The sequence below is a fragment of the Vespa crabro genome, chromosome 13, assembly GCF_910589235.1.
Source record: "Vespa crabro chromosome 13, iyVesCrab1.2, whole genome shotgun sequence".
In the NCBI taxonomy this organism is placed as follows: Eukaryota; Metazoa; Arthropoda; class Insecta; order Hymenoptera; family Vespidae; genus Vespa; species Vespa crabro.
Genome location: NC_060967.1, coordinates 3,108,164 through 3,132,790, shown reverse-complemented (window position 1 = coordinate 3,132,790; position 24,627 = coordinate 3,108,164). Strand labels below are relative to the sequence as shown.

Below are 24,627 nucleotides of genomic sequence, written 5' to 3'. Positions count from 1 at the left end.
GAAGAGGAAGCAGGAAGAGTAGGAGGATGAGAAAGAAAAAGAAAAGTTGCAAACCTTCCTCGTGATATGAGAAGTAAGAAGAGAAGCCACAAAGACGATAAATCCTTGTCGTCCTAACTCTCTCAAAGGTGATAGCGAGGATAACGTTACTCTGACATGCCTCGATAACCTTAATTGCCGCCACAAGAGAATGTAGGCGCGTAGATTGTAGAATATATCTAACGTGCCTAACTAAAGGCCTCACTGAGTTGACCATTAAAGCGTCGCATCTTTTTGGATTTTTTTCTACATTTTTGTCTACTGTGAAAAATTCAATGAATATTAATTTATTTGCTCGTCGAAATAAATTTTATTTTAATTAATAATATTTATTATAAAAATATATAAATTGTCTACCATCAAACTCAATCATTTTAAATACTTTTTATCAAGATTTCGAATATGAAAAGAAATATAGAGATATCTCGTCTTTAAGCTTGATCCAATTAAAAGTTTGTACGAATCTTTGCTACGTATTCCCAAGGAAGAATATAAGTGCTTCCTCTTTGGACAGAAACTCATCTCTCCAGTCTTTCCTCGACTAATATCTTCGTCATAGGTTGTTCCATCGATTTTCTTTGGAAAAATTCAACTCTTTGTATCATTCGATCGACTTCAAGTACATCAACTACGTTCGAATAGTCATTAAATCTTCTTAACTACGCTTTTGAAGGATGAAACGATTCGAAGAAAAACTTGAACGATTCGAAGTGCAGATTCGACGAACTTTTCATTACTTGCTTCTTGCTATAGTCTTTACGCCATATAAAATGAAAAGAATGAGAAGAAAAAAGGAAGAAGAAAAAGGGGAAAGTAATAATATAGAGAAAAGAGGAGTGAACGGGATATATTGAAAAAAAAAAAAAAAAAAAAATAAGAAAGAAACAAAAAGCAAGAAGTAAAAAGCAAAAAATAAAAATCAACACCGGGGATAGAAATCTTTAGACAGGATTTTTCCGATCGAAGTGGAAGGCGAGCTGAAAGGAAGCGTAATTTTCAAGATAACAAGCTATATTTCGTGTCTGGACCGTAGAACTGGAGTATGGAGCCGCACTGGGCTCTAGACTGGATGTCTCAGAAGGAGTCTTTTTATCGGGGAAGACGGTAGACGAGAAAATGGGCTTCCTTTACCGTACGTAGATACCAGATAAAAAGCTACAACGTGTATCCTTGGTAACCGTAAATACGATCTCGAGAAAATCTTGAAACGACTAAATATTACGACAGTCGATCGGCTTTAAATCGTGATAATGTCAAATTTATTGTGACGAGTTAAAGCCATATATATTAATCATTGATTTATGTAAAAATTAAAGCTCGATATTTGTCAGAATTATATAAAAATTATAGATTTATATAAAAATTAAAGCTCAATTGTTAGAATATTAAATAAATCAAACTTTTCGATTCTATTTAATTGATTTGACGAAAGTGAAATTATGATAAAAAAAAAAAAAAGAAAAAAAAAGAGAACGACGAAAAAGAACGATAAATACGAAAGGAAAGTGTAAAGAAAAAGAGTAAAATATTCATGTTCGAGGATTACTGAAAAAAAAAAAAAACAAGGTGTAAAAGTAGAATAGATAAAAATAAAAGGGAAGAAAAATGGATAGGTCCAAAGGAATCCAATAAAATTTGATTAGCTGGTCGAGAGCACAAGAAAATCCGGGTCACAGCCGTTCGGCAAGAAACTAAGTCGGCAACACTTTTCCTTTCTTTATCAGTGATTTCGATTTTCGATTTGTCTCTGGGTTCTTTTTTACTCCGAGCAACGATAGAGTGTCTTTTACTTTCCCATTGGTATCATCTTTTTTCTACTATTTTCATATAATCATTTTAGAATCATAGTAGAAAGTGCATGTTTTCCAAATTTTATTGATAAAAATCATTCTCATGATGTTGCAAAGATGCTACGTAGATATGTGCATCGATGATTGACAAACGATGATTGACAAACATCGATTGAGTGACAAATGAAACGATTGATTTGCGGTGAATGATTTTGGTCTGCTTGATATACATGATATCACAAGACTGAAGATTAGTCTACAACACCGTTGATCTAAGAGGAAAAGTAATAACTTTTACAGTTTACAACAGAAACGAAAAAAAAGAATATATTAGGGCTTCACTAATAGCGTTAAATGATCATTATATCGATTTCGGCAGTACGCAGGTTCCATCGTAGAATCTTATTATTAGAATCGTATCACTTATATTTTCCAAAATTCTATTTTAAGATATCCAACAGCGAATCGAATGAAAGTTGTTCCACGCTCGATGGGAAGGAAGGTGAGCGGGGGTAGTACGTCTATTAGAGCTTCCTTCAACCTAAAGGGTAGTCGTAAATCGTCAGTACCGCGTTAACGTTGATCTTCTTCTTCTCCATTCTATTTCAAGTGGATTATGCGATTTGCATGTAGATACATACGCATTAAAGTGTCGATGAAAATCTTCTCAATTTTAGTTGACTTAAGACGATCATTTTTTTCACATTAGAAAAACTTTAATTTTTGTTTCGAAAATCGATAAGAATCGTAGCACAAATTTAAACGGATTTTATTTCACATATTTCATTCTCATAATATAAAAGTATATATTGATATTTAAATTAGAAAATAAATTTTAAAGAGAAGTACATCGATTGAGGTTTACATCAAAATCAAAAGTCAATAATTAATTTTCCAATGCTTTCAAATTTTATTGCAAAGAAAAAAAAATAAGGGTGGATGTATCCCTTTAAACTGTTTCTTTTTTTTTTTTTTTTTTTTTTTTTTTTTTTTAACAAGAAAAAACACAAATGTAATTTTTGTTTAATAAAATCAATTGAAGATTTCAAATATAGTTGTAAAATAATTTGCGAGATTAATGAAATTTGATGAAACGAAAGGAATACAAGTACGAAATTTAATTGCACATAGTCAAAAGTATTAATCTATACGATCGGACCATTTTTATTTCTCTTTGAAGTACCATTTTAATCCTAGAATATAAAAATATGAATGTTGTAACTTTACTGGGATGAAACGAAATGAAAAAAAAGCGATTTAAATGTAATCGTTAAATATCGCAAAGTAAAAAACTTGTATAATATACATATACGCACAAATATAACGTAAATCGAAAAATCGTGAAAATTTCATTTTTCTACTCTACAATATATATGACTGTAGAAGAAAATCTTCTGCAGTCATATTATTACGTAGATCAATAAATTCTTTCATAGTGCAGATAAGATCGCAAACTATCGAATCAAAATTCGAAAGAAACGAAGTACAAACGCATGAAAACTTTTTTTTCGATAAGTCTGAGGTTATTTCTTGAAAAATAATAAGAATGAAAGAGAGAGAGAGAGAGAGAGAGAGAGAGAGAGAGAGAGAGAGAGAGAGAGATATGGCAAAAAGCTATGAAAGGAAGGGAATAGGAGTGCCAACGCAGAAATGACGCAGTCAATAGTCGTCGAGGTCTTCGTAGAGTCGACGTCATCGACGAGACGTCGGCATTGGGCGCCGAAACGTCTGAGGATTCCAACATTATACCTTATGGAACCCTACAAGATCGAGTCTCGCTTACTTCTTCCTATTTGCTTGGCACCTATCTTCTTTCTTTCTCTTTCCTTCCTCTCACAATTTTCTTTCTTTCTTTTATTCTTCTACGTTGTATCCTCTTTCTTTTACTTACTTACATCTCGCTCCTTGTCATAGTCGTCGATATTCTTAGAAACATCGTATCCTGACATCGTAGGCCGAAACCATAAATCGAACGACTTAGTCCCTACCATTCTCTTTTTCCTTCCCAGCCATTTATTCGCCGTCCCTCGAAACTACACTGAGACTTTTGTACTTTCCTTACCCTCTTACTCGACGTTTTTTTCGTTTACGTTATTTTTGATTAAAGAAGAAGTCTATCCCCAGGAATATTGAACTCTTATTCTCACGTATTTTCATCTTCGTATTCTTATTCTTTTAATCGAAGACACGATGATTATTTCTAAGCTTTTTTTAATGGAATAATGAATGAAGAAAGCAAAAGGAATAAAAATAATTATAAGAAGGAGCAAGGAATTAAAAGATTCGATAGATCAAGAAGCGAGTAAGACGAGAATGTAACGTACATGAACGATAACTAACTCAATTTTGAATAATTTTGCTGGTAAGCCTCTCACATCCGATTAGCTCTGCCTTTGCTTGAATTAATCGTGTGAATAGAGCGAGCTCAATCAAGAAAGCATACTCTTAAGTCGAGATTAATCCTATTTCGATCGAGTAACGAATTATATAGAAAATGTTTGTTTTATAAATGCAAAGTTTATAAAAGGTCATGTTAAAAAGTAACAAGTTTACGAAAGTAATGGATATTATATAATTTTTAAATTAGTTTACAAATGAAATTTACAAATTTTTATCTTTCTATCTAACAGATTTTCTTTTAAAAATGTTTTATATAAAGCCGTATGTCAACAAAACATTCTTGTTTTCGATTTATTTCATTATTCTGAAAATCACGTGTCTTTAATTAATAAAGAGTCGCAGCGATTGTGTCTTCGATTTTGCCGCTTTGTGAAAGCTTTCTCGAAAATTCCCTTCGGCATAGCATGCCCTCTCTATCTCTCTCTCTCTCTTTCTCCCTCTCTCCTTCGACAAAAGAGCTTTATCAAGTAAGCGCTTTCGTGATAGTCAGGATCGATGACATTCTGAAGCGAAACGAGCTAAAAGGAGAGAAAGAGAACGGATATGCCTCGGTACCAAGGTTGAAAATAAAAGCCACCCTTTCTCGATCTCTATCGATCTCCTGTAACACCGTTAAAGAATAATGTTGTCGATGAATATACTCTGTTGTAACGGCACACAATGATGCTGAATTACGGTGTAACGTCTACGTCACAATGTAAATACATATGACGGCCTTGTTCGAACGGAAGTATGATCACGTTGATATTTAGCTCTTGAAATTTTTCATCGAGTTATTTCATGACATTATCCAACTTTTTTTTCTTTCATTTTAGAATTAGATCGCTCGTGAAATATAGAAAAAAATATATATATACATCATTTTTTATAGATCATCTAATACTTGACATGATTAACCTTTCGAAGCTTATCTCTGGAAAAACTCTATGATGCTTCTATAAATCCTTCTTTCTTGATTTTATTTATATTTATTTTATTTCTATTCTACCTCTATAAGAGCCCATAAAAATAGCGAATCTGCGATATTGTACGTGTATATGTATACGTGTATAAGTATATCCAATAAATAGAAGTTAACGTAATCTCATTCAGAGAATTTAATTTAAATAATCGAAATCCTTTATATTTTAATTCAATTACATTTTCTTGCTTTGGATAAATTTCATATTTTCTCTATACACGATTAAAAGAAAAAAAAAAAAAAAAAAAAAAAGAAAAAAGAGAGAAAAAAACTAAGTAACAAGCAAGATTGTATGAATACGTACGAACGTGCTTTGAAATTGAAAATCCTTCGAACTATCAGGTCATTCATGTCACTCTCTTTCTCTCTCTCTCTCTCTCTCTCTCTCTCTTATTTCATAAGTTATAACTTAAAACAATGTTATATTAAATTTTTAACGCAGCAATAAGGAAATATTTGAAAGAATTCAAACAAGCATCTCTCATTCATTTCAATTTAAAATTCCTAGAAATCATTCCTACGATTTCGAATTTACTATGAGAAATTCGTGAAGTAGAAGGGTCTTCATCGACATTGATTTATCGTTTGGTATGTCGCAAATTTCGACGCGCTTCGACGATTGCCCCTCTGGTTAATGCGTTCGATGCACGTTTCCCTCTCATTAGAACGTAAACTCTGAACAAGATAGGATAGCTCGTTTAGCGAGGTACGCATACATCTACCTATCTACCTATGTGTAATAATATATCTATGTACTATCCGCAGCCATTAATTTATTATGGTATAAATTCCTTCTCCATGCTATTGATTTCGACTTTTCTGTATTTTGTTACGTATTGATAACGTTTCTTTTCGTAATAAAGCTATAAAAGATATGACTAATAAAATTCTAAGAAAATTCGAGGAGTTTAATTTAAAATCATAAAGATAATTTTTTTTTGTTTTTCTTTTTTCTTCTTAGCGTCATAAAACGCATTTATACGAAAAAAGGAGTATAAGGGATATCATTCCTCAATCTAAAGATTCCTGTTATTTCACTCAATACGCTTCCTCTTCTTTCTCCTCAGTTATTGACTTTCATAGTTTGGAAATATCATTTTATCGCAGGATAAAGTAATTGAAAAGAATTGACCAATCGATTTTGTTTTTTGTCAATCAGGACATTAATCATAAAGGATTTTATCTATGACGATTGTAATAATTAAGATAAATGTACATTATAAATAATGACAAAGATCTTTTTCCATATAGTTGAATATATAACATTGTTCGATTAGCTGATATACGTAAAGAGGAAAATTTTATTCCATCATTCAAAACTTATGACAGAAGGTCATTTTCTATATTCGAATGACTTAACAAATCGTACATTACTCGTTAACAAGGTTAGATGATCTAAACTGTGGAAATTATAAAGATCAACGAAGAAATAATTCAAGTGCCTTTTAAACGAGCCATTGACTTTGAAAAAAAAAAAAATATGCACATGCTTTTTTCATGACTTAGGTAAACGTATATATAATATACGATATTATGGACGAATGCAATAAATGCGTGCAATTAAAAAATAAAGTACTTGAGAACGTAACCATTACCATTACTGATAACTAAGTTAACAAAATTCATTTAGTTTTTTTCACTTTTAATGACTTCTTTCAATATTATTTATGATTATTTTTGTAAGTTGGCTAAGTATCCACAAGAGGTATAGTCAAATATTATTTGCGTATTGCTTATTGCAATAATTTTGCTTTCCGACTACTGCATTTTAATCGTCCAACTCTTCTCTATCGAACACCCTCCCTGCCTCCCTGTCATCCCCTCCCCACCATACCTTCCAAAACTCTCGTTCTCCTCGAAGCTCAGTCTTAGTATGTATGCATACAGTGTTGCGCTCTTCCAAGCTCCTGTAACTTCGTTAACCTTAATAAAACTCGTTAGTCCGTTATAGTATTAACCTTATCCATGTCGACGTCTTATTTCTATTTCTTTTTCTTATTGCATTTAACCGCACGATATATTGTATTACCGAAGATATACTTCTTAATATTTCTATTTTTATTCAAATGTTTCCATTAAGAAAAGAAAAAAAAAAAAAAAGAGAGAGAAAAAATCATTCAAAATAACTTCAACGAGAAAGAAAGAGAGAGAACATCGTCGCGATTTTAGGTAAACTTTTACTCTTGGATTAATCGATTTTATAACGATCAAAGGAAAATATATTAAACGACCTCGATAGTATAAAATTCTAAATCTTTTTTTCTTTTGTCGACGTTTATGAATATAATTTTATAGGAAATAAAAAATTTGAAAATTAATTGAAATATCCTCATTAAAATATCTTATATTAGAAAGAAACAAAATGATAAAAGTTGCTTTAAATATATTATTTCGTAGATATTATTAAAACAATATCTAACTCAGAGTGCGTAATCCCTTTTTCTCTTAGTTTCAAGGTTCGATAAAATCGATAGATCAAACGATAAGAAAATTCATCTATAATGGTTACCTAATGGCTAGGTATGTATATCCGCGTAATCCGTAAATAGCATCTCGTCCGAGTCCATCCACGTACTCGTTATGCGATCAAGAATTAAGACAGTGACTGATGATGGCAGGATCGTTAATTAATCTCACGGCTTTCCCAAGGTAGAAGCAGGATGCCGTTAATTTCGACGATATTGTATGTGATAATGGTGAGACGTGATCAAGGTGGATTCAACAATGGATAACTATTTTCATGTTATAGTAAAATATTATAGTAAATATTATAGTGCATACATATATATATATAAGCTATTTCCTTTAATGAAAGATCATTTAAAAAGAAAAAAAAAAAGATAAGTAAGAAATAAAGAAAAAAACTAAAATTAAAGAAAATTATTAATTTAAATACAAAAGTACGTACTTTGAGTGTAATGATTATTTTGATGTTAATTAAATTTGATAAAAGTAAAAGTGTAATGTGTAAAAATTTTTCAATATCATTTTTAGAAATTAAACAGTTTCAATGGAAACAAAAAGATTAAAAGTACCAAAGAATTATAAATGTAAATGACATATATAATAATGTATATTTCATACACTTTTAATGAATAATTAGTAGACGATAATAGACATTGCTTATTCCTTCAACGATCTACCGTAAAAATATGCGAATCTTAAGTATACGTAATAATAATTCTCTCTATCTTTCTTTTCAAAGAAGAGTTTTAATGGAATTACATGAAAGTTTTCTAATAAACTCTTGAAAAAGGCATCCTGCTTTCGCGATTACTTTATTTAAAAAAAACCTAGATGACTTTATTATAACCCAAGTAATATTACACTTGCAATGATCCAAGAGAAAAATCCTTCTCTTCATTCGATAATCTTTCAAGAATATCATTTAAAAATATTTTAAAGTTAATAAAATTCGAAATCAATCACATTTTTGAGTTACACCTTTTACTTCGTTCGTTGTCGTACTTTTTAGTCTTTAATCATGAATAAAAAAAAAAAAAAAGAAAAGAAAAAATAAATATAACAATTATTAAAGTTATTACAAAGCCATTTAAAGAGCGCTATTTTTTCACAAAATTATATCTACGAAAACTTAAATTTATATCCATGTTATACTAACAATGAGATATTTTAATATCGAAGCGTTGCTTATTATATGAGTAACACAAAAAATAATCTTTATATGTAATAATATATTCCAAACGTGTTTATGAATACGTATTTCACTTTATTCTAGAAATTTGCTTGGAAAAACTATTAGCTCGATAATAAAAACGCAAAATCCAACAAGATAACCGATAAGTAATAATAAAAAACTGGGAGTTACGCTTTCGAGGTCGATAACGGTATCAGATTCTGTCTCATCGTCCGAATGAAAATAATTCCCATTCATTGTAATTAACCTAGCCCAATATTTTACAATGCCATTCTCTATTAACTCTTGCATTTTTATATTAATCCTTTTCAAGCATGGAAATCCTTTCCAAGTAGCAATAGCTAAAGGATGAGTTCCCATATTCTCTTTCAATATGCTGACGTGAGCTGTCGGTAAATTCAATAATTGATGATCGGAAACATTTAGTTTAACAACGAGTGCTATACTTGTATTTTTCCCTTTAAAAAGATCCAAAAGTTGACGAATATAATCATCGTAAGAAAATATATGAAATTTTTCATGAATATTCCGAGTAAGATCTTTTTCTTCGTAACTGTCGTCTTTATCTTCACCTTTATCATTGAACAAATCCACGTATCTTGAAGTTCCACCCAATTCCAATCCGGACGACAACAATTCCGTCATTGTCTCTATTTGAAGATTTGACGCATTAATGAGTTGCTCCGACAAGGACGCAAGGTAATATTGAATTATGAAGAAGCTAAAAAGTGCCCAAGAAAGGAACAGTAAACGACTTGATGTTTCTACTGGTTGACGAAATACCGAAACACCAAGGAGTAATGCTAAAACGTCTAGAAAAGATATGTTTTTGATCAAGAAGAATTTCACGATGATTCCTAATAAGAGAACACCTAATATGGCTAGCCATACTGTTTTTCCAAATGGTGCGACTAAACCACGTAGCGATACGTTAGATGTAGTTGGCAACATCCAAACTAATGGTACCATGTCGTAAGCGATCGTAAAGTCTGTATTTTTATCAGGATTCCATAGATGACCACCTATTAGGAAGTCGATTTTTATACCGTTTTGATACGTTATCATCTTAAAGTCATTGTCAATGCTTTCGTTACCCGTCAATGTTATTAATTCTCTTATCAATTGTCCATTCATACTAGACAATATCTCCTCGATCATGAATCCTTCCAATCCTAATATATTCTCATCGCTCGTATCGTTATTCACAAAAGAATAAGGCGGATAATCATGATAACCAACAACGAGTTTACAACCGTTCAATCGAAAGTCTTCAATTTCACTTTCACCTTTCCAAATGTTTTCCTGACATTTGCTTAAAAGAATTGGTGCAGATGGAGTACACAATTCGTTTGGCTTAAAGGATCGAGTACCTGCTAATAAGACGATATCTTGAATATTCCCTAAAATAATGATTTTACTAATTCGTTCCAACCACATCCACTGTTGCATATTATTGGCTTCTTGAAGAAAGTTATCTTCGTTCTTGAAAATTCTCGATGCTATTATTACAATAAATTCGCATGACTCGTAAGTGCACAACTTGAGATACTGGGTACAGTTTCTTCTTTTTAAATCTTCCAGATTTTCGATGATAATAATTACGGACGATATCTTTTCGTTCTTATTAAAAACTTCGGCACTGTTCAACGTATACATCGTAATGTTGGATTGAAATATATGTACGAGCAAATCTATATCAGCTAATCTATCTTCGGAGGAGTTTGTTATAAGAACCGTCATTGAAGATTTCAAATGATCCCGTAGAAAACTCATGACGCAAGGTGTCCAATATGAATTTAGATGACTCTTATTATATCGTTGCATCGTATTAGCAATGATTAAGGAACGATCACCTTCCTGTATTCCTTCCGACTTCTCCAACTCTTGTAATTCGTACCAAAACTCTGGCACCATAATGGAGGAAACTATTTGAAATAGCACTCCTATGATCGCGATTGAAGGCATCGTCATTCTAAATAGCGAACTACAGCGAGACTGATGTAGTTCATTTCTGCTTTTTTTCTTTCTCAAAATGCAGGATATATCCAAAGTATTAATCGAAACTGCACGTAATAATCATTGATATCACGCTCTTTTCCTAACTAACTAAATATTATTTTAACAAGTATACTCGAATGTATGAGGAAGATCACGCGACTTGAATATACCGAGAATTGTAATTGTAATTGTATAGGTATATCGTAAAATTGAATCTTTTATTTAGATCATTACGTAGAACATCTTTGTCTTATTTAACGATACAATATTTGTATCAAATTTTGTCGAAAAAGGAAACAGATTTTTCCATTTTTCAATTAAACTTTTAAAAAATAATTAAAGAAAAAAGAAAAGAAAGAGAGTTGTTAATGTCTATTAAAACGATAAAATAAGTGATATCTATCGCGTGTCACTTTTACACTAACCATAATGGTCTCTATGCAAATATCGTACAAACGAGCGTGGCACTTGAAAAAAGTATGCGCTTCGGTCATGCGATCTTAACATTAAAATAACATGCAGCAAAGTGCTGACGGATTCGTGCATAGCGCAAAGCGTCTTTGCCTTTGCGAAAGTAGTACAACCATCAGCTTTGCTTTTACTCGGAGATAAAATAAAGATTTGATCGTAATGACTCTGAAAAGCAAAAAACATTTTATTTTCTCCAATGTTATCCAATTATTATTTGTTACAATTGTTTTTTACAGGCGACAAATTAAAAATACAATAAAAATCATTCACAGACGTTCATAATTTTTTAATTTTTTGCGATCGAGAAACATGATTTTTTTTGTTTCAGAGCTTTCGTAAGGATATTATGCGTATGTTGTCCAAGACGAATGAGAAGAAGATATCAACCAGCATTCCGGTGTAAACCTAGTCAGGTGAGTTTAAAATTTCTATAAAAATATATTCAAATACGACAAGTTTTCTCTTATATATAATTTTTCTTCTTTTCAGCATTTAAAAATTGATTTTTATGTTTCACTTTCTTTTTTGTCGACAATTACAACGATAAAACGAAAACAAGTATCTATTTATCATTGAATGTTTTCCGCTTATAAATGGCAAATTATACAGGTAGACGAAATCGATAGTTGGATGAAAGTTTTCTCATTCAGAGAATATCATCGAGCTTTGCTTACGAGTTCGTCAGTTCGCTTTCAAAGTTATTCGAGTTGTTCACTCGAGTTATTTATCGTGTTCTTCTTCTATTAGCTTAATTAATTTACATCAACAGGTGAAGTTGATATTTACGATAAAAGCACCGTCCAAGTTATCGCTCATAATCTCTTATTGAATACGCGAAAATGTGAAATGAAATAAAAAGAGGCTTACGTGATCCTCTGAAAAATTGAATTTCTCGTTTCGATCAGTTTTTTTTTTTTTTTTTTTGTGAATTGTACAATATTTTTCAACTTTTTCATATTTTTTATTTTAAATTTTTAAAAAGCTCTTATCGAAGAATACAGATTTGACGAAAAGAAACTCTTGAATTGTAAACCATCAACGAGAAGGATTTCAAAAAATCCAAAAGGCATTACAGTCGTATTGTATAGTTAATAGCGACAGCAAGTAGTGTATGTTGAATGTCCTCATTCTCGTCTACCTCAGCCTCGTAGAAGCTTTTGTCGAAGTAAAGTGGGTTGTCGTTCTTGTCTGCTATTCCAATCCGATGGATTTCGTTATTGTAAATTCAAAAAGATGGCATTAGATTTTGTAATCATTCCTCTAACAATCTGCTATTGGCCGTATATAACTATAATTCATATTACATTAATACAATTAAATACATAATCACTATGAGAAATGTTGTCCTAAAAAAATCGATTTAAAAGATTTATAGAATACGTGGATACTTAAATACATGCATCTACGAAATATCGACGAAATTGTTTTTATTATGCTGATAGTATTAAAATAATAAATAGATAAGTATAGATAGTATTAAAGTAGATAAATAAAAATAGATCAATTTCCCGATGAAAATGATATTTATTTATATAGGAAATATTCCTATTCATAATTTTTAATCATATGTTTATAGTAATAGTACAAATACTACCCCATAAGTGTATAAATTCCCGGAATTTATGTAGGTTAGTGTGTCAATATCTTTGTGAATAAAATAATATAGGTTAATGAACCAACGAAAATATTTAATATTTAAATGGGAATACCTCTGGAACTAAGAATGATAAAAATTTCATAGTAAAACCGTTTTAAAGGGCAGAGATTTTTTTTCTCTACCTTTTTCGCAATATTTATAACAATTATTTAATGTTTATAAATAATTTGTTATAAACAATTTTCAAAGGCACATATAAAGATCAATTTTAAAGAGAAAATATCTTTAAATACAATTATTTAATAATTCGTTATAAATAATTTATTATAAATAATTTATTAATAACAAGTTATTATAAACAATTTTCAAGAACATACACAAAGGACAATTTTAAAGAGAAAATGTTTTTTAATTTTTTCTTCACGATATCCTTAAACAATTATTTAACAATTTATTATGAATAATTTGTTATAAACCATTTTCAAAAACATATATAAAGGGCATCTGGAATGGACTCGCAAATTTATCGATATTAGATATGACGTTTGAAAGAAAACATTAAATGTTTTATCAAGACGACGTAACTTTGAGCTCGGATATCCGTAGAAAACCTGATCACTGGAGAAGAAAGGAAGAAATTATCCAACAAAGTCTCTAGAACACTTAGAAGAAACACCTAGCAAGTGTAGCTTCCCTTTTTTTCAGAGATTCTCATCCGGAAGGTACTATTCTGCTTACTCGCTCCACCACATACGAAGAAGCCGAGAGAATTCGGGTGAACAAACCTACATTTAACGACGGGATATCGACGCGACACGATCGTCGAAAGTCGTCGAATTCCTCGAGTACCTACGCCTGCATTATATCAAGCCCTCTCCGTTCCAACCAATACGGAATAGTATGGCGTCGTCGGTACGCGAATGTTCAAATAATAATTCGAATAAGAAATGTCTCGTCGAAAATGAAAGACGAAATCGGGCACTTTTCGTATTCATATTTACGAAAAATCGAATACATTTAGAAAGAATAAAAATGCGCGCGGTAATATCATTTCATAGTAGTGTCTCACTTCTCTTGGTGTTACATTTTTTTCACCGATCGGTGAAAAAATCTTGTATCGTTGCAAACGCTCTTTTGGACGCTTAAGTGGTCGGAACGTCAACGTGTGTATCTTTAAAGTTTTGCCATCGGTTAGATTTGATGATTATTTAATAAAAATAAGAAGAAGAAAGCACAGTAAAACATATGTGTATATATATGTATTATCGCGAATGTCGCGGAGTATTTCGAGAACGTTTGCTTTTAAATAATCGATAATATTAATGGCACTACGATCATAAAACGATGCGTTTTCCACATATCCAATGAAAATCCTACCCAAGTATATCGTTTCTTAACTGACCCCTAACCCCTGACCCTTACCCACGCCTTTTAACCAGTTAACCGAATCGCTCAATGGAGGAGACTTGTCGCCAACCCCGTAGAAAACAAAAAACCTCGGTACGTTGATTTGTGAATGTATAACAACCGTCCACACACGCACATGCACACGTACACGCATACACGTGTGGGAATGCGCGCGAGCGCATATATATGTATATACATATATATATAGGTATACGTATACATATTTTCTCTCCTTCTTTTTTTCACTTTTCCAACTTTCTTTCTGCTCGAGTTAAATGAAACACCCTGTATACATTTTTTATTGCACTCGCACATCGATAAAACGAAATTGGAAAAAAAAAAACGTGCACATGTAAATTAATTTAATAATGTACGCGAACCTGTGTAGGTAGTTTAAAATCTTCCTGGACACTCACTGAACTAGCACGAAAGTATATCCCATTTTTTCCTTCCGTTCGATAAATCCGATCGTTTGCATGACGTCGTCAGAGATAATTTAACGGTATATCTATGTATTTCAAACAGATTGGAGAAATGATTAAAAATTAAAGAAAAATTTTTATACTTGTAGGTAATTATGAAAAAAATCCAACCGCAGCCCTTTTACCAGATGCTTCCAATATTTTCGTAACTTTGACAATAAAGGCAAATATGTTGGGAATCAAGTGTCAAAATTATTCAGGATTTCGTAGCTTTGAATAGGAATGATACGTGCTTATATACACGACAAACATCGGTAATTCAAATGTAATGTCATATTGTAGCCTTTCATTGGGCACGAACTTCACTAATTCATCAATATCGTTTATTCCAATGAATGATTTGAATTTATCAAAGAGGGGAAATAAATAAAAAGAGATTTATTTGAAATTCTGTTAAATTTGTGGCGAAATTTTAACAATAATTCTTTATTTAATATATTTAACTACAATCTTTTTTCCTATAATTCCTGCCTTCTCCCTGATGAAATTCAAAAAAAAAAAAACGAACGAACGAAAGTATCGAAATGATATTAACTAAATGAATATACATTAATTCTACTCATCGTTCTAGCATATTTTTATCCTCTTTCGCAAGTAATTCGACCGTCACGAAACATCTCTTGCATTATGATTCAGCAACCGATATACACCGAATCTATTTAATCTCCGGATTACCGAAAATGAGTCTCGTATATACGTTGACCTCATTAACGAATGGAAGAAATATTAGCGGAGTATCACGAGATTACTATACGAAAGGAATCGAGATTAATTCAATGAATTCAATCGCATCAAATGATATTCAGTGGATTAAAAAAAATGTGAGCGAGCAAGAAATGATTACGACTAATTTTCGAAATTTTCGAAATTCAACTATAATCTTTTTCCCCTCCTATCGCATTTGGACTCATCAATGATTATATATCACAATTTTGGTAATAATTTTTCTTTCTATAAATAATTCAATTTTTAAACGAATAATTAAATTAAATTATTAAAAAAAAATAATAATAATAATAATAATTTGTTAAATAAAAAGGATCTCTCTTCCTCCGCGCTCTATTCTCTACGATGTCATTGAAAATGGTTTTTTATTAGGTCGATTCTGACATTTTTTTTATTTTGTTTTTTTTTTTTTTTTCGTTGCGAGTCGACTCTTTTTCACTTTCTTTCGTCAATCGGTGCAAAAGAAGTCAGTGCCACGAAGTACGAGCCATAAAAGTGTAAAGCACATGCCAATGATCCGTGGTGACCTTTAAAGGGAACACCGAGGACCGAAAGTGGTTAAGTTAACCAGTAGCATGGGTCGATCGATCGTCTCTGCCTTGTAGGAGGTGTAATAAAACAAATGATCCTAACGCGCACGCGTGCGCATCCTTAGTCGCGCGCAACTCAAATTATTGTGCGTAGGTATGTTTGCGTATTTACTCTTTCTTTCTCTCTCTCTCTCTTTAATAACTCGATACAAGTCTTTCAAAGACAGTAAGAGAGAGAGAGAGAGAGAGAGAGAGAGAGAGAGAGAGAGAGAGATAGAGAGAGAGAGGTTTAGTTAAGAAAATTTAGTTAGAAACCTGTTAATGCGATTTTCTCTTTTTATTGAAACTTATAATTATATACGTAAATATATAGATATAAATTTATAATTAGATATCTGATATTTTCTGTGTATTAATCAAAAGTAATTATAACTCAGAAATACAAATGGCAATAGTTAAAAGTTCTTTCGTATTATTTCGTTAAAAAATACGATATTATATTTTTCTTCAATTTTAATTGATTTCTGATCGTTCCAAAAATCTTTCAAAAAGATTGAATATATATACAGAGATCTTTCTCTCTCTGTCTCTTTCTCTTTCTCTCTCTCTCTCTTTCTCTCTCTCTCTCTTTTATTCTCTTTACACCGCGCGTCGTATCGTCGTATTTATTATTACAGCGAATAAAAGAGATGAAAAAAGCTCAACTAGAATGTCGAAGGCACATTTCTAACTATGTATAATACGCATGAAAAGGCGTACACGAATACGAAGCACACTCACCCACTACAGAATCGACACTTGTTATCCAAACAAACTGGCATACAGCTGTTATAGATCGTTAAAACGATGAGAGAGAATTACTCGGCATTGTCCATAACATTAATTCGGTCTTCGATGATAGGAGAAACAATTTTTAATGGGCCAACGAATAAACAGAATCCAACCGACATTTTGGTTTACAATTATTAAGTCACTCGAATCAAGAAATTATTTTTGAAAATAATTATACTCCCATTTAATTTTTCTAATTAATATAATAACAATTAAGCTTGTTTTCACTCCTACGTTTTTTTTCTTCTTCTTCTTCTTCTTCTTCTTCTTCTTCTATCGACGATGATAAGCACGACCGTTTCATCGATTCGATGAAAGAATTCCTGCAATGTTTTATCACACGTATACACACATTTATTCCTTTACATCACGATCGGTGCACTCTAATATGTACTTAATTATTGATAAATTTGTCAGAGAAAAAAAATGAAAAAAAAAAAAACAAAACAAAAAAAAACAAAAAAGATCCAAAACAAAAAGAAGAACAAAAAGAAAAAAAAAAAGAAAGTATATTGATCAATGACATTCATTCTGATTTCAGTACGTTTCTGGAATGGGAACGAGCGGACAGACTAGTAGCGTTAGTTATAGTAGCGTCAGTCAAAGCAGCGATGGCGGTGCTTGTGTGTCTGGAAGTGGTCTACCTAATACTGGCGGAATGTGACGTCACCCAGGGGCCCGTTCGGGGCCACGTCGAGAAAGAGCAATACGTTTTCGTGACGCGTGATAGTTCTGGTCACGCAGATAGACAAATCTACGATATAGAACATATACATATGTATAATGTGCGCTAAAGATCTTTAAAAAAAAAAAAGAAAATGAAATGATCAACTAGATGGGACGTATGACGAGGAAAGGGAACAAGATCTCACTGTGCTGCGTCCAAAAGCTGTACAGCAAATTGCGTTCATATATATATATATATATATAACTGTAGGTATACACATACATAAATTTAGTATTAACGACGATATATGCAAAGTTGACATTATTTTTTTGATTAATACTTTTTCTCAATTTCACTTTCTCGCATCTGCTTTAGTTTCTATATTGTTTTGCATTTACTCAATGTGATAAGTTGATGCGATAAGTTGATACGATAACAGAGAACCGTTTTAAATGTCACGATGTAGAAAATGATGGAAATGAAAAAAACGTAAGTATAAGTTTAAGGAGACACTCCAAAGGAAAGAACATTCCATTTGCTTCTTGCTTTTTTACGCATTTCTTTCTCTCTCTCTCTCTCTCTCTATCTCTTTCTCTCTCTCTCTCTCTCTCTCTCTCTCTCTCTCCCCAAATATTGTTAAATATTTATACAGTAGATAATTATTACGCTACGTTTAAAAATCTTGAGATCAGTATTAAAAGTCCAAAGTCGACAGGCATCAAGAAGAATCACTCATTTATAAATTATGATCTCTTTAACGTTCACGAGAGATTGAAAAATTTACGATTAGGTATATATTATACATTTATCTAAATCCATAGTGAACATAATAATCATCATTGTATACACATTGACACGCATCTGTATATAAAAGCAGATAAATTCGGAGCGAATCTAATACATATAATAAATATAATATGTATTATCATGTACTACGTAATTCACAATTAGGAAGCAATTTTTGATATCGAAAAAGAATGAACGATTCTCTAAAGCTTTGGATACTTTTTACGTAAACAATTTTTGAGACACGCGATACGAAAGAAAAAAAAATAAAAAAAAAAAAAAAAATAAATAAATAAATAAATAAAAATAAAACGAATATCTGTACTATTTTAGCTCAAAGACTCGTAAATTTTTGTTTCTTTCATATCCCTCATAATAAAATATGTGAAAGATGTAACTTCACGCCGATTAATTTCAAGACAAAAAATAAAAGGAATATAGAAAACAAAGTGAGACTTTTTAATTGGTAAAATGCAAGACACAAAAGAATAACTAGCTTAGAAATTAATTAAATAACCGTTTGTTCTACTTGCATATCTGAAGTACGTTGCGTTAGTTTCATAGAAATATTCGAATGCAAAGGTATGCGTGAAAATTATGATTGCGTGAAAATGAAGATGAATTCAAGTGATACCTTAGTATTCGAATATTTTTCTCCAAGTCACTGTAAACGCGTCAGGTCTTTGGAGTGTGTCCTTCGTCAAATCATTCCTCTCTAATTCTTAATTTTACGACTAATCTTCGTACATGGTATTAACGTCCATTAAAATCTATGAATGAAAATCAAAGACGTGAGACGAAATTAGCCCTTTAACTATTACGAGATATAAAGGGATATAAAGCAAAAGAAATAATTACTTTCAATGGCATAATTTATTTATTCTAATTAAAAGAGAAAAATATTATATATATGGTCAAATGAAGTCCACGTGATTAAAAGTTTTGTCGTAAATTGATTTCAGGATTACGACAAGAATCTTGCTCATAGATTACTTATGGAAAAGAAAAAAATAAAATAAAAAAAAAAAAAAAATAACAAAAAAAAATAACAAAAATGAAAAAATATTCGATCGAGAAAAAATCTTAATTCTATAAGAAATTCACGTATCTCGAATAATATTACACGAAATATTTCTAGTCACATGAAAAAGGAATAAATTATAAAAGACTGCAACGTGTACCTTTATAAATTATACAATCATAATGCTATTACAATTAGTTTTCTTGGATGTTACAATCTATAATCTTTATATAAGTCTGTAAATACTCCATTATTCATTTAAGTTAAATTATGCTAGATCACTGGAATGTATGTAATAAATTATATATAAATTAACATGAAAACTGAAAAGTGGAAGAACTTAACAGTGACTGAAAATTAATAAATGAAATAAAAAGCCAAAAATCATCAAAAAGCACAACCTTCCATTATATTTGCTTTAGAACGGATGATAAAACTAATTATGAGAGAAAAACCCATTCGAAGTCTTCCTCGATTTGGCAAATTACGAGCGATTATATATACGTAATCATACAATTTTTTTTGCATATATAACAATTTATTGCAAATTATATCATTGGTATGATCTCAAATTTTCTTTTCGATTATAAAAAGAAATTTAATTTAAGTTCTTCATTTAAGATAGAATTATCGTGTAAATATATATATTTACATAAAATCACCCGTATGAATGTAATTACCAATGTCGTAATCTTGGAACAGTATTATCGTGTATTTCAGTTATTTCGTGTTCATCGTTAAAGAAAAACAATTATAGACAGTGTTTATCTATTTTTCGTATATCACCAAAAATGTGATTTGATAACCAGTATCCAAGTTATAAAATTTGACAAAAGCACAATTATTATAATTACGACTCTTTTACTACTAAATTAAGAAGAAAAAAAAAAGATCTATATTGCCACTGGCATAAGTAATAACGTCATTATTTTCAACTTAAAAATGTTAACGATTAAAACCTAAAATAAACGTTATGTTGTTATGGTCAAGAGAACTGAAATAAAAGATCAACACTATTGACAGTTCCGACAATGTAAAATTGTAAACAGTCATAAATTATGTACAATAGATTATTCTTTACCTTGGAAACCACGGCGTTTTCTTGGCTGTAAATATCCTATAGATAGTGAGAGAAACGAAAAATATTATAACTTAAATTTCTAAGCGACTGGCACATAATCGGGAAAAAAAATAGAATCGCTGTGACTCACGAGCAAAAACCGTGTTGGTAAGACCACTTAAGTACCTCTAAAAGAAAATATCTCTAATATGCTGTCCTTTATAATAAATACATATATGCAATTATTAACCAAATGTTTCACATTTCTATACTTAAGTTGCATCTTTTTTGATAAACACATCTCTAAAACACATCTCTTGATAGCTCTAAAACAGATGCTACAACAACTTGTTGTATCCTATACCTGTAACTATGTATGATTTGCAATAATATAAAATTGTTATTGTATTAAATTATTATTTAAAACAATGAAAAAATATAATTTAAAAAAAAAATACAAAACCAGATATAACATACAAAGATATAAATAAAAAAAAATATATGTAATAAATATCAATGTCCCATTACAGTTATTAATAATTTATAATTAGAATTGCTATCTTTATCTCAGCTACATAAATCTTACTTATCAATAAATAAGATTCAAAATGTTTTGAAATGCACTAAATGTTTAATAAAAATTCGCGATGGTAATGTAGGTATCAACAAATCTATACAAGATATATTAAAAAATTTTATCGACAATAATAAAAACGACTTGCAGATGGTAAATAAAGTAGCATAGAAAGTCGGTAAGGCAGTAATTACAGCTACTATCATCAATCGATAAACTTACCAAGGAAGAAGATTGATGTAAATCTATTTATCAGCACATCTGAAAAAAAAATATAATCGTCTTCAATTAATAAATACTAGATGAAAACAATAATGTTAACGTGAAGATGGTAAAGACATTTGTATCGAAGGTCGGTAAGATAGTAATTGCAGTTTTTTATATCATTTGATTTATCACTTACTATGAACTTCATTTCATCTACATTTCTGAATGCTGGTATATCATTTCTGGCTGATACGTAAAGTCTTGCAGATTTTTTTTTATTAGAATAATCAGAACCAGCTCACAAAAAAATGATGATATAATGATGATAATGATTAACATATATAAGCTATTTCGCAATTTGTGCTAAGGCTGCGTTGACATTATTTACTGCGCAATGCTGTACTGACATGAGCCGAAGATTGATATAAAATATATATGAAAATTAAATTCATATAAAAAAAAATTAAAAAAATATTATTGATTTCCTCTAAGAATTATATAAAAAATGTATGATTATTCTTAATTAAAAATCTATATGCTTGGGTATTTAGATGCACTATTGAGTGCAAGTTGCTGTAGCTCACAAACGTTCACACATTATTTAACAAATATCATTATTTTTGCAAATAAATACCTACTTCGAGAAAAGGTTATACTTTATTTTAAAATTAAAATTGAAAGGACTCGAATTTGAAAAAAAATACGAAGGTAAATTATACTTTAAAAAGAAAAATTGACTCTACTTAAAAAGAATTCAATGACTTGACTTTACTTAAAGAAAAAATTGCAAAGAACCCCATTAATTCACTAAGTGTAAAAGCTTGGATTTTGATCGCAAAGATTCTAGTTTTTCACGAACGCGAGTACGGAACGTAGAAGTAAGGAAATGGAATAATACATCATTTCCATCCAGGATTACTACTACACTACTAACTGTCAACGTGATAAAAGAGATATTGATAAGATCACAAGTCATTAACGAAGGATTCGACATGCCGACCGTCTTCGAAAAATGACTTTTAGTCGATAGTTGACCTCTTGAGCCACAGTTTGTGGGAATCTCTTCAGCATATAGCTCTTCCTTGATTCGTGTCCTAACAATTGCATTGGATCATTCTCTACATAAGACGCAAGAACAAATTTTATTTGAAGATATTTATTTAATTAAAAAAAAAGAAAAAAGAAACATGAAAGATTCATTAATATTTGATTTGTCCCGTTAAGCTATCATAGCCTGCAGACAATGGACGCAGAGAATCCACCAACCGTGCACATCTATACAGGCACATTTAATCGGATGCTCCACCAGATATAATATTCTAGTTTTAATCGATAATTACGAACTAAGAATAACTCGTTGCATTTTGAAGATTAAAAGGTCTCAGTAAAAAGTGAAGATTATAGAAGTTGTGACATTTTTATTTTTATTTCTAGAGATATTTTATGTATATTATATATAAATATTCTGAATATTATTGAAATCGCGAGATGCAAGTTTTAATATACTTATACCTAAGTATTAAACTAATTCAAAGTTTTTTGCTAACATCACAAGATAAGGGAGTTATCTAATGTTCTCATTTAATGCAAAATTTTGCGAACTATTTTATACTATTATATCACGCAATGCAAAGCATCAGCAAAATATAAAAAATATAAACATGTTGAAAATATAAACATGTTCTAAAATTTCCTGAAACTTCACAAATTCCCAGAGAAGGAACTTCGCATTCCTGAATGGGAATGACAACCTGCGTTTTATCTGGTCCCTACCTAGTTACTTAAAATTATGTGAGACGTTCATTCAAAAAAGGAGTGCTACCTATCTACCTATCGCTATATTTAAAAAGAACAAAACATACACAACAACACATACACTCCATGGTTCTCTCACATATCGCCATGGTGCAAAAATCCTATACTATATCGAATTTTGTATTATATTTTGCTTTTCATTTACCCACACATACGAATAATATAATTATATATATATATATATATATATATATATATATATATATATACTAATTAACAAACAATTAATAATATATTATATATTCATATTTTAATTTTATGCTATATTTAATATATATATATATATAAAATATATATACGTATACATGACATATAAGGTAAAATATTATACTCTACTAGACGATCATATATTTTTCAGCTTTTCTACATGTACTGATGGATATATAGCCGACAGAATACTTTTAATACACGTAGCTGTCCATCTTCGTCTTATGTATAAGTAAGTTTATTTTTTTTACGCGTCATTTGATAGGGAGCTATAAAAAGGGTAAGAGAGAGCGAGAGATAGCGAGAGATAGCGAGAGAGAGAAAAGAGACAGAGAGAGAGAGAGAGAGAGAAAAAAGAGAAAGAGAGAATAATAACACTCGAATGAAATGAGGAAACAATTACAAGGCATTGGCCTTGGCAGAAAGTTTGTCCTTTAACGAGTATATAAACAAAAATTGCTCGGCTTAGCGAGTGGTAGGAAGAATTCCACAGATTAATACGACACTCGGTGAGTGTTGGACGCATCGCAGAACTTCTTAAGTAATAAGTGCAAAAATTTTAAGTTCTTCAAGTGTCCATTATGTCGAGGATGAAAGATCTATATCGATATAGGTAACCGATTGCATTTATACATGTGTTGTGTCCTGAAAGAGCAAAAGCGTCCGTAAGTAAATTTTTTGGTTTTATTTACGAATGATTCCTTATATATCCAGTTTTCTTTCATTTGTATTTTTTATTATTATATATGAGGTTAGTGTCTTTTTCTTTCATCGTATTGAATCGTTTAATTTACAGTGCAATTAATTAGCATCTTTTTCTCTTCATTTTTGTTAACAATAATAATATTGAAATCGGCCATACGTTTATCTAATTTCGTCAATAAAAAAAACAGCATGTAATATGGTTTATGCAACATGCCATTGCTTTTTACTTACTCTATTTAATCTGCTTCGATATATTGACATTGACGAACCATGAAATGAGCAAAAAGACAATCTCTGCGACGGATAGATTTTTTTAGTTATGTGGTGGATCATGATCTTGTTCTTTCTTTAGAACAGTCACTTAATGGAAGAAATCATTCAAAATTTTTTTTGTATATAAAATTAAATATTTCAATAAATTTATTTGAAAATGAATTTTACTTTATTTGAAACACAGCTTTATTACGAATTTTACGAAATCTCTCATATGTGATTATCATTGTTTAAAAAGCAAAAAGACTTGTGAAGTCATAGTCTGCTTAGATCTAATTTATAAGTTAATCATTTTTAACTCAGGATTTTCAGCATTAATTATACTAATTGCTATTCTCCCTTCTCTCCATGTTTTCTGCATACTTATCTATGCATGTACCTAAGTATTACTTGTCTAGGTAAGTAACAGTTAGTCTAGATTT

General features: G+C 30.6%; 2 protein-coding genes across 22 annotated transcripts in view; one reads left to right on the top strand and one right to left on the bottom strand.

The window, feature by feature from the left end:
- The window catches only part of LOC124428867 (dopamine receptor 2), a 50,569-nt gene extending 29,896 nt beyond the window's left edge, over positions 1-20,673 (top strand). For 18 of the 21 annotated variants that reach the window (XM_046973467.1, XM_046973464.1, XM_046973463.1 and 15 more), the window contains exon 4: positions 17,432-20,673. In XM_046973467.1, the coding sequence (XP_046829423.1) occupies positions 17,432-17,684 (253 nt within the window). In that variant the 3' untranslated portion in view covers positions 17,685-20,673. Of the gene's footprint in view, positions 1-11,645; positions 11,731-13,619; positions 14,232-17,431 lie in introns of those variants that run through there. The other 3 variants (XR_006943307.1, XM_046973469.1, XM_046973470.1) reach the window with 3 other exon arrangements.
- On the bottom strand, positions 8,921-11,616 carry LOC124428866. Its single transcript, XM_046973448.1, has one exon. It carries the CDS (start codon positions 10,817-10,819, stop codon positions 8,921-8,923), a length of 1,899 nt encoding a protein of 632 aa, XP_046829404.1. The 5' UTR covers positions 10,820-11,616.
- Positions 20,674-24,627: the final 3,954 nt, after the last annotated feature.

What these genes read in the sequence shown, in the direction of transcription:
- LOC124428866 (XM_046973448.1), bottom strand. Translation starts at nt 10,819, where the DNA reads ATGACGATGCCTTCAATCGCGATCATAGGAGTGCTATTTCAAATAGTT.